Source organism: Melanotaenia boesemani, chromosome 16 (assembly GCF_017639745.1).
Source record: "Melanotaenia boesemani isolate fMelBoe1 chromosome 16, fMelBoe1.pri, whole genome shotgun sequence".
NCBI lineage: Eukaryota > Metazoa > Chordata > Actinopteri > Atheriniformes > Melanotaeniidae > Melanotaenia > Melanotaenia boesemani.
This window is the reverse complement of record NC_055697.1, coordinates 13265292-13284710: the sequence shown is the minus strand read 5'-3', so window position 1 is coordinate 13284710 and position 19419 is coordinate 13265292. Positions and strand designations below refer to the sequence as shown.

At 37.3% G+C, this 19419-nt stretch overlaps 1 protein-coding gene across 4 annotated transcripts in view; it reads left to right on the top strand.

The window, feature by feature from the left end:
• Window positions 1-4373: 4373 nt before the first annotated feature.
• khdrbs2 (KH domain containing, RNA binding, signal transduction associated 2) overlaps window positions 4374-19419 on the top strand; it is a 75473-nt gene continuing 60427 nt past the window's right edge. For 2 of the 4 annotated variants that reach the window (XM_042010573.1, XM_042010574.1), the window contains exons 1-2: window positions 4374-4757; window positions 17203-17330. In XM_042010573.1, the coding sequence (XP_041866507.1) occupies window positions 4658-4757; window positions 17203-17330 (228 nt within the window). In that variant the 5' untranslated portion in view covers window positions 4374-4657. The remainder of the gene's footprint in view (window positions 4758-17202; window positions 17331-19419) is intronic. The other 2 variants (XM_042010576.1, XM_042010575.1) reach the window with 2 other exon arrangements.

Genomic DNA, 19419 nt, shown 5'->3' with positions numbered 1-19419 from the left:
AGACTATACTGAACCTTCACACCTTCTCAACAATGTATTGGACAGTGTCAGGTACGTGTTCAGCAACTTCACGCCACAGGAAATCGTCCCTTCCCATCACCATCATCTCCATGATCTGTAATCAGATGTTTTTAAAAATTGCAAATATTCATCTAGTTTTATTTAATTCTTAGTTCCACTTTTATTTTTTTTTATTTTCAATTAATTTTTTATATATTTTACAATATTTAACAGTACTGTAATGAAGCAATTTCCCTCTGGGATTAATATTTCTGATTCTGAGTTCCCTTATTTGGTTTTATTCCCTTTTCCTTTTTGTGTATCATTTGTCCTCTTCCTATCTAGTTGTCACTCAGAGTGCTCGTCGAGAGGGCATCGCCTCCAGCTCCTGACCCTCCTCACCTCCCACCGACCTAAAGTACATCCACTTCGGTTTTGTCTGCACTCATCACCAGATTGATGTTAACACCCAGTCTGGGCAACAACACCAAAATATCTTTAGTTATTTTATGAAATGACTTGTGTTACTATATCCTGACTCACCTTGTCCTCCTTATGTATGTATGTATACATACATACTGGCTAGGCAGATGTCTGAACTCTGAGTGCTTCTAATTCTAGGAATTATCGTATCAAATGTTTAGACTCCCTACTTATAAATCAAACATTCATTCATTCATTCATTCATTCATACTTAAAACTGCAAAGTAATATTTAGGGTCACTGGGGAACTGGAGCCAATCCCAGCATTAGCAGGTGAGAGCAGGGTACACCCTGGACAGGTCGCCAGTCCATGGCCAACACAGTCTACTCACAGTCTGTGGGTAGTTTACTACTTTCCACAAACAGAGAAGCAGTAGTATAAATTTATATTTTCACAAGAAGAAAATTTTAAATGTCTCTTACAGACTTACTAACTGCAACAACACTGCAAGCCAGAGACATTTACAAACATGGGACAAAAAGCAGATTAAGTATTCCAGACCTGCATCCCCTCTATTTGAAACTCTCCAGACAAACAGGCCTACGATCCACTTGTGTAATTCTTTACTCAAACCAGGAGATGGCTGTAAGAAATCACTACATGTAGGATGAAAGAGCCAAACATATTTTAAACTAATGAATAGGCTATATGTTAAGATAGAGTATGAGATCTAACCAGATAATCTATGCATAACTTCCCCTTCTGTCCATCCCATCTTCTCCTTTTATAATATTTTGAATCTGTTAACAGAGTTCCTTCATAAATGATTGCATTTACTTTGCCTTCTTTAGTCTTAATCAGCAAACACACTATACAGTCACTACATTTAGGCACATTAATAGCCAGAATTATCTTTGTTATTAACAGCCACAAAAACAGCAGTGTGGTTATTATCATTGCATAAATCATTTCACTGAATGAAATTAAATCAGTGAAGGTCCAATAAGCATGAAATGCAAAAACAATTCTGGCCAATATTGGCCTCATTCATTGTTTTGGGCTGTCAGGCAGAAAACAAAGTTGTGCTTCATTCCAGAAATAGCACAGCTGATGATAAAAAAAAAAGAAAAATTAGGAAAATGAAGGAAATGGGAAGATTGGATCAGTACTGACTCCTTGGCTGGCTTTGCATTATATATGTATATATATAGATATATAAACTAATTATTTCATCCCAAACATTCATAAGTTTAATATTTCCTTGTTAATAATCCATTAAATGGATTTTTGCACAGGAGAAACATTACATATCTGCAGTTACTATCCTGACTATAACAAACTATTCACACTATAAACTCGAACTCAGATATGAGGACACATATCTTTACCTACAGTTAATTCACAGTTATTCACAAGAAACAACTAGTTGATCAAGGGCGGGGCCTTCAAGTTTAGTTGGTGTTGAGTCTTTGTCTAGTTATTGTTATCCATTGTGTTTTCCTCTGTGTGTGTATCATTTGTTTTGGCCAAACCACTACATAAGTTACCCTTGTATGTCGTTGTGTTAGGTCAGTTTCTTCAGTTTGATTTGTTTAGGTTACACTTTTGAGTATTGTTATATTTAGTTGACCTCTCTTATAGTCTTGCTAGTATATTAATTCCTTTGTACTTTTGTAGTCATTTTTGGTCAATAAAAACCCAGTTTTGAAATTATTTTCTGTGTACTTGTTGCTTACTTGGTCCCTGACTGTGTCCTCGTTTCTGAGCCTCATAAATCATCCAAATAAATCTGCATTAAATTCATGTTTATCCCTAAATTCAAGACCATTCGGAAAAACAGGAATGAGTAATGATGATGACAATATTTCTCTGAAAACCATCCAATAGATTTAGGATCACTTAAGATTTTTGCATATTTGTAGCAAACCTTGAAATTACATGATTTATTGCAGTTCTATTGATTTCAGCCTTTGTAGCACAGATCAGCTCTAAAACCACAAGATTCAATTCTCCATACAAATGCAGCAGTGTAGCAAAGTGTGCATTCACAATATATTCCTTCATTTTAAACAATCACTCAACCCATTAGAGAAGAAACATAAATAACAACAAAATGATTAAGTTGCACTAGTGAAACACTGATGTGTGCAACCCCTACAGAACAAAGTGAAACAACTGTAAAGGTCAAGTAGAGCTGGAATTGGTCATTCACCAGCTTCATCTGGAAAAAAAAATCAAATTTGTGAGCAGGAAAGCAGCCGTACATAGTGCTGAAGATGACTTTAAGATTCAACTTAATATAGATGACCAGAGAGGCATTTCATGTGAGGTAGATTATTATATACCTCAGAGCTATGACACCATTGCTTTGTAAGGTCTGAATGAAGCATTCATCCTTTTTTTAAATATCATTTCACAACAAAGCCTCTTTAAGACAGTGTCTGTTTTTAAATTTTCCAGCAGAAAAAGTTTGCTTTGATTTGGACTTCTTCCATAATATTTAGGTGCAGATGATAAAAAATCTTACAGTATAACTCAAATGAGCTCAAATAGTCTCAGCTGCAAAACATGCAGATTAAAATGCATGATTACTTCATTTTCTTTAGCCTAGATAAAAAAATGCATTCTGAGGTTATAACTCTATAACCTGCCTCTCTATTAAACACTCCATTTGAAAAGAGTAATAGTTGAACATGAAATGATTTACTCTATAATTGTACAGATATAGCCTACACACTGCAGAAAAGCCTCAATGAGAACTGTGTGGATAAACAATTAGAAAGGGAGCACAGCAGAATAAAGACCAGTTAAAGAAAGAATTATTTCTTGGTGTTTATTCTTGTGGTACCCTGTAATATAAAGTAGGTGACATAATGAAAAATAGTAGCTTCAGCCAACCGTAAAACACCACTCAAAGAAATCTCAGTCCACAGGCAGAGTTCAGCACCATGAACAGCGACATTAAAAAGAAACTGTTTGTCCCTCAGGCAGCTGCTAGTGAGCAGATCACTTTGATGTGAACTTTGGAAACTAATAGACACACAAGTCACAATGAGGGTTGCCTAGTAACTGTTAGTAAGTTACTAGACAAAGTATCTAAACATTTGTATGTTTTAAAAGTGGTTTTTTTTTCTTTCTTTTTAATCAAGTCTTCATGTCAGAACAATGCAGACTTGACCAAGGAACAACTCCGGTCTTTGAGGGCCACTGTCCTCCAGGTGTTAGGTGCTTCCCTGCTCCAACATACCTGGATCAAACTAAATTGATCCAACAGCTTGTTGTCAAGTTCTTTAAAATTGATCCAGTAATCTGAATCAGCTGAAGCAATGAAACGTCTAAAATCCACAAGACAGTGGCTCTTCAGCACTGGAGTTTAAGACCCCAGGCTTAGACTGTGGTCATTGCACAAGTTCAGCCACACATCATCAGCTTCTAATAAGACCTGAATATCCCGGGAAAAAAACAATAAACTTCACATATTTCTTTGGGAAATATGTGAAGTTTGTAGATTCTGATGTTGCTTTTAATTATTTAGACTTTACTTTAGAGCAAATGATGGAATATAAATAAATGTGAGGGGAAGGGTATCGCCATTAAATGGACTTTATAAGCAGCATAAGACTAAAATAAATAAATAAATAAAATCTTTGATTTAACAGGAACCAGTATCAGCCTCCAAAAGGCAACTTTTCTCTCCATCTCCAGAGACAGATCTGAAACCAAAAGTCCCAAAAAGCTCCCATTTTACGCTTTCTTGTGAGTGGAAAATATTGATCTGTTAACTCAGTTTTGTCTTTTGCAAGCAAGAAGTTTGTCTATCTTGCACGAACGAGTTGATCTTGAGCGCACAGCTGGCTTGTGTTCAGAGGGGGACTTCCTTCATTTTTCATTAGCGCCAGCCCCAGAATATGGCCAATAATGTTGCTGGGGGGGCGGGAAGGAGCGCGGTTTGCAGACCCCGTGAGTGTCATTCTGGCTGGGTGCCGAAGAGAGGCAGCGAACAGCGGTGGTAGACATGGGCTCACACCTCTGAATCATAGTTTCATACAGGTATTTCGGAGATTTGCGACGACTCGATTTTTTGGGGGGGTTTTTGCTGTTGTTGCTCATTGAAGACTGACTGACTGAAGCCTCCAAAACGCAGGAGCTGGCAGGTTTTACATTTGCATTCCGACGCTCAACACTCCTGTCGTCTCACCTGCACCGCCGGTGGAGAGGTTCGCTGCGAGCACAATGCATCCAGAGAAGTGCTTACCTGAATTGGTGGCCGAGAAAAACAGCTTGGACCCCTCCTTCGTGCATGCGGTCCGCCTGCTCGAAGAAGGTAAATCAGGTATTTCTTTTAACCTACTTTAAACCTAGCCTAACATACTGTAGTTGCTCATAGGGGACATTCATCGTGTTCATTTCTCCTGAAAGCATCATTGGATTGAATTCAGGGGAAGTACATTAACTTCATTTGAGCTCATGTCAACACATCGCCCTTGACTTTTAATGCGTAGTCTATGAACTGACTGTTCTGTGCGTTTTCCTTTCCTCAGAACTTTGCCAAGAAATTCTGAGTACAGAAAGTAAAGTGTGTTTAAAGTCAAAGTCTTTACCTCTTACTCGAAGCCTTTGCTCTCCAAGGTCAGGCACTGGCAGACAAAAAATGATCTGAAAGCTTCCCAGAGAGGCTGTGGGACAAACAGTGAGAGGACCAATCCCCTCAACTGTATGATGGAGTAGATTTAAGATGCGCTGTTAATCCTCTCAAAAATACTGTGCTGTATTTCAACTGTTCTCTGCACTGCTGATGGACAAGAGTTTAATTAACATTGGGACTTGCTATTAAGTTGCCAACTGAGGTGCAGATGGACTCTTCTGCCACAAATCTATTTATCTCCAAGCTAATTTCTTGATCAAACTGAAAGTGATCAGGAAACATAATGGCTGTAAGGTACAAAACAGTAAAACCAAACAGACAACATTTAAGAAATTACAATGAAATGTCAGTATAGTGAAGTGTAGTGAAACAGAAAGCACAACAATGTCTCGGGAAAAGACAATTAAAAAAAATTACAGCAGCATTGCAGGAAGAACAAGAAAAAAAAACTGAAATATTTGATAAAACTAAATGAAACAGAAATACCATTTCAGAAAACAAGCACTTTTTTTAAAGTCTTGTTTTTGTTGAAATGTGTTTTTTTGATTATGTTTTTTAGTTTTGCACCTGAAGGACAACACATGAAATTGCTTTTTAATTTTCTGAGACATGCACATTAAGCTCATCAAACATCAGAACCTCATTCTACAATCACTGCAAGCCACTTCTTAAACACGTGTCACTATTTTGAATGAATGCTAATTGTCCAGACAACAGAAGGGGCTGAATATAATAATAACAGCTGCTTTACTCATCCTTCTGCTGCTGTACATCCAAGTAGCACGCATCCACTTACCGAGACTGTGTTACTTTTTAGAGAAACCTCATCGCCTCAAAGCCACTTCCACACCTCACCTTAGAGGCTAGACTGAGACTGAGACTAGGCGCTAAATGGACAGAGTGGGTGGAGGTATAATAACAGGTTAGAGTGATTTGGTATTGTGGATAGATGGATGAATATACTCTCAGCACTTTCAAATATTCTCAGCCTTACATGGGCTTACGGGTATTTCTTACATCCAGAGAGAAGCGGAAACAATTAAACACAAAACTTAAGTATACTATAAAACCTCTTCACTATGTGAGTTTAACGTCTGCTGAAATCTTACTATTCTTGACATGAAGAGACAAACAGGAAAGTCTGACTACTCTCAGCCTATTGTGCTGTAACTTGATGTGTTTGTGCTCTGGTGCCCTGCACCCTTGAGCTTTCTTGTTGAAATATGCTGATGAGACACCTGACAGTACAGCTCGTGTCGCTAACTGGGGTGCAGATGGGCTCGTCTGTTACACAGATCAGTTTGCCAGATTTACTCAAGGCTGACTCACATACCCAGAATGCAAATGACAAAACGTGTCAATTAGCACATTAAAAAGGCGATATGCATGTATTCACCAACTGACAACTTCTTTTCCCTCTGTTTATATGTTCATTTCAGTCAGTTAAGCAATTATTTTGAATCAATCATGGATATGCAAGGACTTTACTCACCCACAGCTAACAAGAGTCACACACTGTATTGCACATGAGTTGCAAGTATTTCCCTAAAATGTAAGATTAGCACAGAAACTTCTCCTCAGTGCATCATCTTCAAGTTAACATGTAAGACAGTCAGTCAGGCTTCTTAAATCACTACTCCATCTGCTGGCACAGGGCTCTTTTGTCAGCCTTTGCTCATGGAAAGTGGAAAATCGTGCTTATCTGTTGACCGCAAGATTATCTGATTTATAGATTCACAGTCATTTATCTTTGAACAGAAAGGCGTGTAATCCTACATTATTCAGCTCATGTTCAATAAGCTGCACAACATGGATTTACCATTGTCTCAGTTAAGATCTTCATATTTAGGAAATGAATTATTTACTGCTTGTGAATAAATGATGTCGCTTTTAAAAACATTTGTCTGTCTTTGAACATATTTAAGCTGTTTACAATGAAGCCCTTGTAGAACTTGGCTAAAAAGCAAAGATGACTGTAAATAATTCTTTTATAAAGCCGGATTCAGACTTATTGTATAATTTGTAATTCAAAGTAAAAAATGAAACAGTGAAGATTATCTGAAAATGTCTACAATAAATAATACATGTTGCCATTGGTCTTCTCACACACTCCTCACACATTCCTTCTTGGACAGAAAACCAGTTCACGTCAGTGTAGCGTGAGGCTAATGACTGCTCAGACTGACAGATAAAAGCCAGCTCTGTTTCCTCTGACTAAAGAACAGTGTGGTTGATTTAATAGTGGGTGGAAGTCTGAGACAAGTAAGGCAAGCCTTTAATAGATCCCACAGGTTTCTTTGTAAGACTCGCCTACATGCTACATACGTATGAAAGGGCCTCCTAATAAGCAGAGATAGATACAGGAAGTATCTGTTGGACAGAAAAAAATCATCAACAATAGAGAACCAGACCTGTGTGTGTGTCTCACCCTTACCTGATCTTATTTCTTTTCTATTTAATCCATCTTAAGAGTGACAGAGTTACATATTTTAAGGATAAATTAACTGTTGAGGTTTACTTAACGTGTGGGAGAACAAAGCACTTTAGTCCACATCATAACTGACTTTTGTACTCATCCTGTTTGTTCTCACCTTCCATTTAGTCCCTTTCAATAGTACCTGAGCACTCAGCTTTACACTTTAGCCTGAAGCTGCACTTTTTTGTTATCACATATATATGTAATATCCTCAGCAGTTAATTAGTTTTATTCAGTTTCTGTTTGCTTCCACTGCATTTGTAAAAATACTTTCTGTATAGTGCTGTAGGGTGATCTTGATGCTTTATGGAGGGTCTGTGAACAAAAAAACCAAAAAGCTCATGCATTTTAAGAATTATCAGTAAAGCTTTAATTGAAATGATTCAGACAGATGAAGAACCTGGGGAATGCACTCTTGTACCTGATACAGTCGTAGGTATGGTAAGCCTGCAATGGAGAGCATTAATTGAGATGCTGGAAAGATGTAAAACACAGGGATGTTTAACATTCAATCTCAGGGAAAGATTGTCTCAACAATGTTCTTTATGAGCAGCATATATATATATATATATATGTGTGTGTGTGTGTGTGTGTGTGTGTGTATTTCGGGGACTGTATGGACTACTGGAATATGCCACAGGAATGCCACTCCACTTCACAATTTCATAATTTAACAAACTATTCTGTGAGTAGGAAACTTGCCTTGGCAAAGGGACCTGACAAAAGAATAAGTGAGGGAAATGCTGATTTTTTTGGGCAGACTGCTGGAAATACATGAGGAAAACAAGAGGAGTATTCATAAAACACAATATACTAATTACACATTTTCATTGCGCTCTAACACGATAGAATGAGACCGTTCTGGGTTAAAGCTGTGGAGGAAATGAGTTGTTGCTAATGTGCAGTAGTTATTTAGTTTTTATTTGTCATCATTGTGTGTTTTAACTACCAACTTGATAAATTCACTACCAACTGTCTGTTTTCAATAACACCTTCACAACCTTATTAAATTTCTTGTAGCTTAAGACGAGATGTGCTGCATGAGGTGAGAAAGACCTCTTTAAATTTTGATGAAGATCCGAATCACTGGCAAAAAATTGAGATTGGATCTTGGTGGAGGGCTTCTCTTTTTAGTTCTTCAGGTTCCTGGAGATAGTTATAGTTATATAGTGAGCTGGAGAATGAATTTAGTTGCCAGTTATATGACCACCTTATGATCAGACTTAGACTTTTCTCTGTACTGTACAGTGTTACTTACATTTGTAGATCTGATTTCGGTGCCATTTGGTTCATGAACTCTAAAAAAATGATTTTCAATTATCCACCTCTCTCTTTTTCATAAGCTGTGTTCCATGATGATTCCATTATGGCCCTGCACGGGATCCAGCAATAACCCAGCTTGTAGTGACGGATAAAAAGCAGCCTGTTTGATGTGACCTATTAAAAGGATGCAGAAAGTCATATCTCAGGAAAAGGAGACACTGAATCACATTGTTGAGCATTTAGTCGACACTCTGAGTGACTTACAATGAGCGCATGGGTCGAATAATATTAAATTCCAAGGTCACAGGCATTTCAAGCCACAGAAATGAGTGGATGAGCCAAAGCTGCAGCACTCAGACAATAGATATTAGATAACAGATTATGATACTGCCTCTTAAATGTTCACACATGAAAGAATTATTCTAAATAAAGAAATAAGAGACTGTAGTACCAATTTAAATCATAACTGGCTCAAATGTCTGAGCAAATTCATGTAATTTTAACACAGGTAGCACATGTGAAGTGTGATGTAGTTCAGAGCTAATGGAACAAGTTATATTTGATTCTGTAGAACATAAAAGTTTCACAAGTAAAAACATGAGACTAAAAATGTAGCAGTTTTCTTATGATTTATTCAATTGCTTTATCTGTGATCCAGTTTTTGTGCACCCGTCAGCCTCTACACTTTATATGAATCCCAATGTTCTTTTTAAAACACAGCTTCAAGCAAGGATATAAAATACCAGGAGCTGAATGAAATAAGTATTAATTATCTGTTAATTAGTTCATCTTCTGATATCCTGCACATCACTTAATCTAAAAGAGATTAATAAACTGATCAGGCAACTGATTAATTACGTTGTTTTTGTTTCCCTTATTTTTTGGACAGTGGTGTACACTCTACAAGCCCATACTTTCCTTTTTTTCCCTAAACTTTCTTGAAAACTTGCAGAAAATAAGGCCTGTTGGGTCTTTTACTGCTTCATCACAGCAATGCATTGCACCATAAACATGTCAGCATTTGTTGCAATTAGCAAAGTGTTCAAGTCCATTTGCTTTGGATTTGGTGATTTTTAGTCCATTCTGCTACTTTTTTGACCAAAAAACAAAATATGAAGTTTGGCTAGTGCAGTGTTTCCCAATCCAGGTCCTCGGGACCCCCTGCCCTGCATGTTTTAGATGTAACTCTACTTTAACACCTGAATTAAATGAATGGCCCATTATTAAACAACTTGATGAGGAAGTTCATTAATTTGAATCAGGTGCGTTGGAGTAGGAACACGTCTAAGTAATGCAGGGCAGGGGGTCCCGAGGACCTGGATTGGGAAACACTGGGCTAATGCAACTTTTGCTCCAGCTTCAATTATTTACTGACTACTACTACTTACTACTAACCCTAACCCCCCCTTCTACATTCATCTAAAAAGGACGTGCAGACTTCTACTACTTTAGTAAGTGGTTTAGGTAGCATATTTAAAATTCATATTTATGCATCATATTCAAACAAACCAGTTTGAGTTTCTGGCATCTTTGTACATGCCATGGAAAATTTTCTCAAGTGTCTGGCTCACTGACTGCTAGTTGAATAGATATGCTGCAAAGGAACTGAGCAATAACACCAAAAGCCCTAGGAAAAAGAAAAAGGGCCCTAATCAAGTGGATAATCTGTTTGCTATAGTTTTTATATACTGTATATCCAGTTTTCTTTAGGAAAGTTTAGCAGAGGAATACAAAGAAGGAACATTTAGAGGCTTTGTGTTTAACACAAGTTCTTTCTCCAAATTATTGTCATGATCATGGGCTGTGTTTGCCCATGTTGTGTCTTGATCACCAGTATTGTGTGTTTCCCTGCTCCTGAGTTTGTGACAAATAAACCATTTTACCTGCACCGACCTGCCTCCTGCCTAAGCTGCCTGCACTTGGGTCCTTAACTCCACCGCCACTGTGACAATTATTGCCTTGAGATTTTAGCCAATAGAATATAAAAATGAGTAAATATGAATAATGTATAAGTACAACTATGACATACATTATTTCGTGACGTACAGTATATGTACAGGAAGAAGGAATGATTTCATGTATGAGATTTTTAAAAATCCCTTTTAGGCAAAAAGATACTTCTAAGGAAAAACATGCTGATCATTGAAACTCCATCAAGATTAAAACGTGCATATCCTTGCGTTCAATATGTAATTTGCGTGAGAAGTAATTACTCTCTCGCTTTACTTTCCAGTAGTGTGCTTTCAGCAGAGAATTAGAAGATGGCAATATAATTACTTTGAAGATTTAATACTTTTGCACCCTGTCAGCTGCTGTATTTGGCTCAGTTAAAAACACATAAACAGCATGAGGCAAAACAGAGGCACTCGTTTCCAAACCTCATGTATTTCTTCATGTATAGCAGTCCAGAGTGAAAAGGCCAAAGCGAATTGCACATCTCATAGTTCATTCTTTCCACCAGGTCTTCCCTGCCAGGCTGAACGCTAATGCTACATCTTTTATATGTTTGATGTGAATGAGCAATCAATTATGGACAGTAATTACACTGATTAATTTATGGAGCCAGTGTGGCATCGTTATTGTGAATATACTGTTCAACAACTGGAAGAAACTAGTGAATGATTTAATAAAGTGAGCTCTCAACAAAACCTAGTTCCTTTTGGTCTCTGATGTAGCTATTGTGGCTCCTTACAGTCCAAAATAAAATATAATAATATTCAGCATTGATTGCAGTAATTGACATATTTATTACCAAGCTATTGCTCGAATAGGTGGGAAACAAAAATCCAAATACAAGCCATAAACTTTCTAAAGGCGAGGGACTTCCATCATGACCATCAGTTTAAAGGTTATTCAAGGCTCCTAGTCATTCGGCAAGCTTTGCAAAGTAAAATGGGTGCAGATTTAAAGATAAATAAATGAATAAATAAATAAATATGCTCACTGTGTGGAGTATTTGTCTCTACAAAGTGCATGTTAGATTCCAGGACAATCCTTAGTTTGCTCCACTGGGTGTGATGATGTTCGTCTTCACGCTCAGTTTTATCTCATCAAATCCCTGCGTGGCATGACAGTGCAGCAGAGTGGAGATTAATCAGACCTGTGTCGGAAGAAATTAATGCTGATTGGATTCATTTATGTGTCTGGTTTTATCGCTGTATGGCTGTTTTCTCAGGATTCACGTTTCTCTGTCGACCCAACAGAATAACATTAAGGGCAGAGACACAAGAGACAAATAAATCACCAAAATCACCTTAGACATGCACTCATGTTTTTATAAAGGGGCTCCTCCTCAGCAGTAGAAAAAAAGAGGATGCTTTAGTAGCGTGGACTTTATGGCAAACAGCAACTGGAATCCAATAAAGCTACAATGGGAGGATAAACAGTCAAGCAGTAAACACATCATCCCTTAGCAAATAATGCAGCCCCCACCTCCCTTCTCTTTATGTTTCTGAGCCTCACACGCTACTTTGTGCAGATAATAGCTCAAACACAGAAGGTGGATTTTTTTTTTGTGTTGTTTTCCATTGAAAAGTAGAGCTTCCAGTGAATCTCTGAATTCATGAAGAAAGCCAAGCCATGTCCATGTCAGCAAGTGTTTCCTATCATACCGACTGCAAATAGAAAACCTTATTTTTCCCAAGAAATCTAATAAAACATTATAAAAACAGATACCTGAATGTCCTTCAAAAAACTAGTGTTTTAATGATGAATGCAGTTTTTCGTGCATTTGTTGTCCAGGAAACATCTTCTTGAAACTGTTCTTCGGTCTCTTTTGATGCTGTGTCACCAAATACAGACCAAAGCTGGCCTATCTAACCTTAATCCATGCTGGGCTGACTGAGCGAATTCTCTCCTTTTTTTTTAGCAAAACCTTGTCTCCTAACTTATACAGTTGCTCATTTATCTGGTAGCTGCTCAGTTACACCACTGTAACGCTGCCCAGACTGCTGATGCGGTCTGGGCAGCGTAACAGAGAGGATCAAGAGCACCAGAATGGCCACTGAGAGCTTTTTACTCAATCAGTTCCCCAAATGAGATTTTTTTTCTTTTCTTATTTTTTTATCCAGAGTGAGGACTGAAGCCAGTGACCTTCAAAGCACATTCTCACTTCTTTGATCTCTAGGCTTCTGCTTCCTACCACAAATTTGACAAAGATGATAGCGCTGTGCACGTTTCTACACTGAAAGCTCACTTTAATTTTATTCTCTTTATATTTCTCTCACAGAGGAAAAACTTCTGAACTCTGTCACAGGCTTGTTAACCAGAATGAAGGTATCCCTCATTAAATAAACTGTTCCAAACCACATTTGTGGCCAGTAAAATGCTATTGCTGAACTACAAATAAAACCAAAAAGCATAAATAAAAGAAATACATAAAAACATAAAAGCAAAGGCATCTTTCTGTGCAAAGTCCTTGTGATATGTAGAAATCTCTTATGACATCAAGAAAATCCTTAGTAAGAGCTGAAACTGGGGCTCTACAATGGCCACGTTTACGTGAGCGTTTTAATTCCACTTTAATTTAGAATAAAAATTAAATCTTCTTTAAAAAAAATTTAAAGTGACCTTGTAAACACCTAATTCCAAATGAAAATGGCCATTCCGAATTAAGCTTGAATCCATCTTGAGCAGAATTGAATAAAGGCGATTAAACGTGTTTTCCATGTAAACTATTTACATGTAAACACGAAGAAGAATACTTTAATTTCAAATTATTTAATTCTAAATAATTAATTTAGAATGAAAAATATCATGTAACTGTGGCAATGTGCATCTAATGAGCTCTATTTCATGCTATGAAGGAATCTGCATGAAAATGATCAAAGCAATGCTTTGCTGACCCATCTACACCCCCGAGCCCTATTCTGTATGTAAACTTTATGCCTGCAGTGTAGCGTCATCACATAGCCTTTCTAGTGGGCTTTGTAACTTAAATGCAGGGTTGTTTTGGTGCATTTGTTGAAGTGAGTGGTGCTTTCATTCTTCCCTGGAGTGCTATCCTTTCAACAGCCATTCCAGTGGCTCTTTGAGGGTGCATTATAGCCAAAGACAGCCTGAAACTGAATGTTTTTATTATGTTAACATGCACACACTGAGCTAAATACAACTGAAATCAATAATGTTAATGGGAATGTCAGAGCATTTGGTGAAGTAATGTCAGTCCAATGGTACTGGCTAAGAAAGTTTTTAGATTTAATAGCATTTCATTTTTTTGGAGAGCAAACATACTGTAAAAGAAGTGGATGTCTTACTGCCCCCCACAGCTAATTTAGCTAAATATTTTCAACTTGTCACTATGTAGTATCTGTTTGCTGGTGCTTGCACGTTGCAGATTGAGTCTATTATCTCTCCAGGCAAATTTCTTTTTTCGTTCTTTCTTTTTTTCCAAGGCAAAATTTGTAAGCTTCTGCTATCTGGAGACACTTATCTTGTGTAAAGTGTCACATGAGGAGATGTGAATCAGCTCGGCTGATGGGAATAAAAGGTTAGAGGGGTCTTCCAGTCTGTTTACCTGTGATTTCAACAAGAGGTTTCAGGCACAGCCTGTTCCCAGTGGAAGGCTTTTGCAGTCTGGACATTAACCGGTTGGCTGGTTTTACATAGGACAGTCATTTCTAAGACTTACTGGAGGACATGAAAATACTTTCATGTACAATACCAGCCATAATTTTGGATACACCACCTAATTAATTTAGGATAAATAGGTGAGTCATACCTTTGGGCCTGGTCAAATTTCCTGGTACATTTAAGAGGATTAAAGATAAAGTTGACACACAATGCTAATAAGATTAAAAATGTTTGAATATAACAAAATATATCATACCTTGTAAACACTTTTTGTAGCCAGCTAAGAGTTGACTTCGGGGCTTCGGGCCTTTTAGCTTGTTCTTCCTGTAAAGGACTTCCAGTTCTGAGAGATTATCAGGTCACCTTGCTTTTGACACATATCCACAGTTTTTTAAAGATTCTTATCTTGGTGGACAGTGAAGGTCATAGAAGTACTTTGGGTTAACAACTCTTGAGTGAATCCACAGAGGAGTGAAAGGCACATTTGGGTTCATTATCCTTTTGTAGAAGCCACCATCTTTTCATGGACTGGTTTTGAACAAGTTATTTAACATTTTCTTTCTGAAATGGCAGGTTTTTAGGTAAAAGTTAGTTTTTTAATCTCTGCCAGTAACCAGGTAAAAGCTGAAAGCTGATGGATACTCTGGTGTTTTGCAGCTGGAAGGCTGTTCTTTGTATGAAGTTCTGCACTTCTGGGTTATTTAGATGTCGATTTGCAAAACTCAAATGCTCATTTTATTGTGAGGTCACAAGTTATATTTCCAAACATCACGTTGAACATTAGAACAGTGCCGTGTCCCTTCAGAGTGTTATTAATCTTTATAAAGAACAGGCTTTTTGATTTGTTTTCCTAGTAGTCCTAGAAAGTTTTTTTAGTCTTCTACAACTCAACTTGACCTCCACAATTCCTGTTAACTATTATTTAAATGTAATAGCATTTTGAACTGATGAAGCAGCTACCTAAAACCCCTATTATCTTTTTATAACCCTCTCCTCTGTGAGCATCAATTATTTTAATTTTCAGGGTACTGGACAGCTGCTTAGAGGATTCACTGGCAACTGATAAATGGGACCAGGTTTGAAAAGTCATAATATTTGTAAAACTTTGAAATTTGCATCACCTGCCCTTTCCTAATGCTGATTGCAGGTTAGAGACCGTAAAGCTAATCATGACGTAAGACTTCTCTAAGTTATCTAAGGTGAAGTTTTTAAAGTAGCCGGATTTTTTTTAATCCCCTGAAATGGTGAAAAACAAAGACAATTGACTATTCTTGTTCAAAATATTGAAATGAATGTCTCAGCCTTAACTTGCTACATTGGAATGAATACTACTTAAATGAATCACAGCAGCAAACATTCAGCAGGGGTCACAAACACACCAATGCATACCACTGTGGACTTAATCATCTAAAAAGCCTTTTCAGCTGAACTCCAATTTTGAGACAGTTTTGTAGATTGGGTGAGACTCATCTTGACTAAGTACAAAGAATTGGAGACAGCATGTTCCAATTTAAATGATTTTCCCCCAGACAATCAAACACAGTCAGAAAGCTTGGGTAGCACTGGCAGAAATTTGGTCCTTTCAAGCTGTTGGAAGTTGATCTTGATTTTCCAAATAAGGGCAAAAGCAAGCAACCTTAGTTCATCCATCCATTTTTTGTACCTGCTTTATTCAATTCAGGGTCAGGGTGGAATTGGGGTTGCTGCCATCAGGTGGGAAGCAGGGTGCTTGTTGAATGGGTCAACTTTATAATTGAAATTTAGAATTTAACACCATAAAACTTAAAATATTTGCTATAAAAATCAGTTATATGTAAATACTGGCATTCTCAAAGTTCAATGCCATATTCACAATTTATTTACATGGATTTTAATGTGGATTTAGTGACTTATTTCTCTTATTTGTCAACCTCCTTCCTTTGCTGATTAAATACTCAGTTTACAGCCAGAGAAACATGCAAGTGGTGAGATGTTTGTTTTATTTAACAGTTATTCATCTATGTCTTTGATAGTACCAGTAAGGGTGAAATCCAGCAATCTAAAAGTTTGTGACTTTTAGTGTAGTAGCTCAGAAGTTTATCTGTAAACTTCTTTTTTGTCTTCTTCATGGCCGGGCCAGCAGTAACCTTTGACAGATGAACAGCTTAATTTCTGAAGTCTTCAAGTATTGTAAGATTTCTAGCTGACATGCTTCCCAAATCATTACTGTCATGTTGAAACACTAGATGAAGGTCAATATGTATCTCTCACTTTTCATTTATAGTAAGGCTTGAGACAAGATTTGCACAGGTAGCGCCAACCTTGCAATTCTAAGATTTCCTTTAGTTTGATTGGAGCCAGTGATCTGCAGAAAGGATGTTAATATGATTTTTTACACATTCAGTCTCAACCACCCCTTGTAACTTTGACCAGATAATATTCTTTAATTCCACATCTGCAGAAGTACTGTGCTGTATGGGGATCAGAGATTTCTGACCACCCATGAGGGTCTGATTGAAGTGAAGTGAGTCACAGCAAACTGAGCACAATTGCTTCTGTTGTTATTTTTATTGGAATTACTGGATATAAGATTACTCAGCTTCATGTTAAAGAACATAACTAAATTAGACTGGATGGTCTCACATTGTTATAACATGAATTTTGATTGTGTATGCAAAACATTGTTAAATTTCTCTTAACCCCAACTAACTTTACACAGTTTGGTTGGAATGGTACTGCTGGCTACATAGCAGAATGGAAGATATTGATTGACAGGGTCTTTTTTTTTCGTCAGGACCAGAAGCAATTCATTTTATCTGTTTTTTTTTTCTCTCTTTTGTGCAGAAATTGAGAAGCATGAAGGAGATGAATTGAGAAAAGATGGTGACACGAAGAAATACCTAGATATTATCAGCAATAAAAACATCAAGCTCTCAGAAAGAGTTCTCATTCCAGTCCAACAGTATCCAAAGGTAAGGATCATAAAACACATTCATTTGCATCACTTGGCAGCATTTTAAAATAATGTGAACATGGAAACTGTACAACAAGATTGAAGAGAAGAAGAGCTTTGTTTGAAAAACACTGAGCTTGTATGTGTGTGATATAGTTTTGCTTTTTGGGTTTTTTTGTGGTTAATTGTGGAGCCTTTTACTCTGGGCATTCTAGCTTGGCTGCACCTGCTCACAAACACTTTTTGAATTGAAAATCCCTCTGAGCCTTAAACAGGCTTATATAAAGCCCCCCAGGCAGTGTGTGTTTATTTTGATGTAGTCATCAAAACCCAAAGTTTTCAGTAGACTAAAGCACCCAAGGGTACAGTGAAGAGCAGTGATCATAAATCACCGTGCGACACAGTGCTCTGTATTCTGAGTTATGCAGTGTCAGTACTGACAAAGTCTGAAATGTAGCCTAATGAGGCTGCTCCATCAGCCATCAGAGCAACAACACACAGCTGTTTGAGGAGAACCAAAAGGCTTTACTTCCACTGTAGTCAAGAAAAGCTCCACACACCTTTTACATTTCAACTTTGATCCACCAGGTATGACTATATTACATATACAGTCATATTTGCAATACCTTGCATAGCAGGCTAAAATAAAAAGTGCATGATTGTTTAGGAGAATCAGGCTTCTTTCAGTTTTTAGCCCTCACAGTTAGTAAATGAAGATTTATTGATGTTTATTTTTTAAAACCTTGCCCATTCCTTTCTGGTCAGAATTTTAGTAATTCAAATTATTACGAACTATTCTTGTTTTATTTATTGATAAATCTGACATAAACACATGAAAAATAATAAGTAAGATATAATAACTCACTTATGCCCTTTTTTTAAAATTATTATTTCATGTAAAGACAGTGTAAATAAAACTGAAAAAAGAAAAACAAAACATAACACAAAAACAGAAGAGAATATCACTTGTTCCTTATTCCATTTAGGATAATAATAATAATAATTTTAATTTTATCATATCTCAATTATACCCTTAAAATATGTTATCAGTTAGGAGCACGCATTGTTTCACAGAATAAACTTTACAGAATGAATACATACAGGATTAATATTTCTCTAAAGAATATGTTTAAGCCCAGTTGGTACATTGGCTATTAGTTTGTTTAAATGCCCCCCCCCCCCAAACAAAAAGAAAAAGCACTGAAAGGTTAAAATTACAGTTTGAGGCAGAAGCACAACTACATGTATCTCACATTAGTCATTAGATATTGTCAACTGCTGCACACAATAGCAGTTGACAATATCTGACCATATCTGTTTGCAAAGCACATATTAGATGGCTCTATTGTAAATAGAGCAGTGTAAATAAGGTAACACACTGTCAGGGCTGGTGTGTGTGGATCCAAGGAGAAGGGAACGTAAGGGAAGAACAAAGAACACTTTATTCGAGGATCTACAGATGGATAAGATGAGTTCGCTTGGAGGACGGGCTGGAGCGGGCAGACAGGATTTTCGGTATGGCGAGGTCCAGGTCGGAGGCTTGAGGGAAAGAGAACAAATACAGGTCAGCTTTCAGTTTCACCAAGATATGAACTAGACTTCGAGCTTGACTGGTTACCACAGTGAGTAGTATAATCCAGCGATGACTGGAGGTCCGGGTGAGGTTTATATGGGGATGAGAATGATGACTTGATATCCTCCAGCTGCGTAGTCCTAATAGCGGTGATGATAGGTGATCCATATATGGTCAGCAGGAAGCGGGAATGAGCATGGGCCATGACACACACAGTCACCAAGCCAATCTGTGAGACATGTCCAGTATAAAAGCTGCAGCACTTGAAGGGGTCTTTTTCATGCTTACTGCACAATCATCAATTTAAAGCTGTCTGTTTTTTTGTGTATGTGTGTTTTCCAGTAAGTTCACCCTTTGGCATGTCCTCTCTGTACAGCTGATGTCATTGTTCACATGTTTTGTCATCAATTATTTCACCAATATTTTTTAAAGACCAAAGATGACTCTGTTTTCTACTTGGCTAAACAAAACTTGAGCCAAGTGTGTGTGGACATGCTTATGAAGACCATGAGGGGCAAACTAATGCAGACTGATA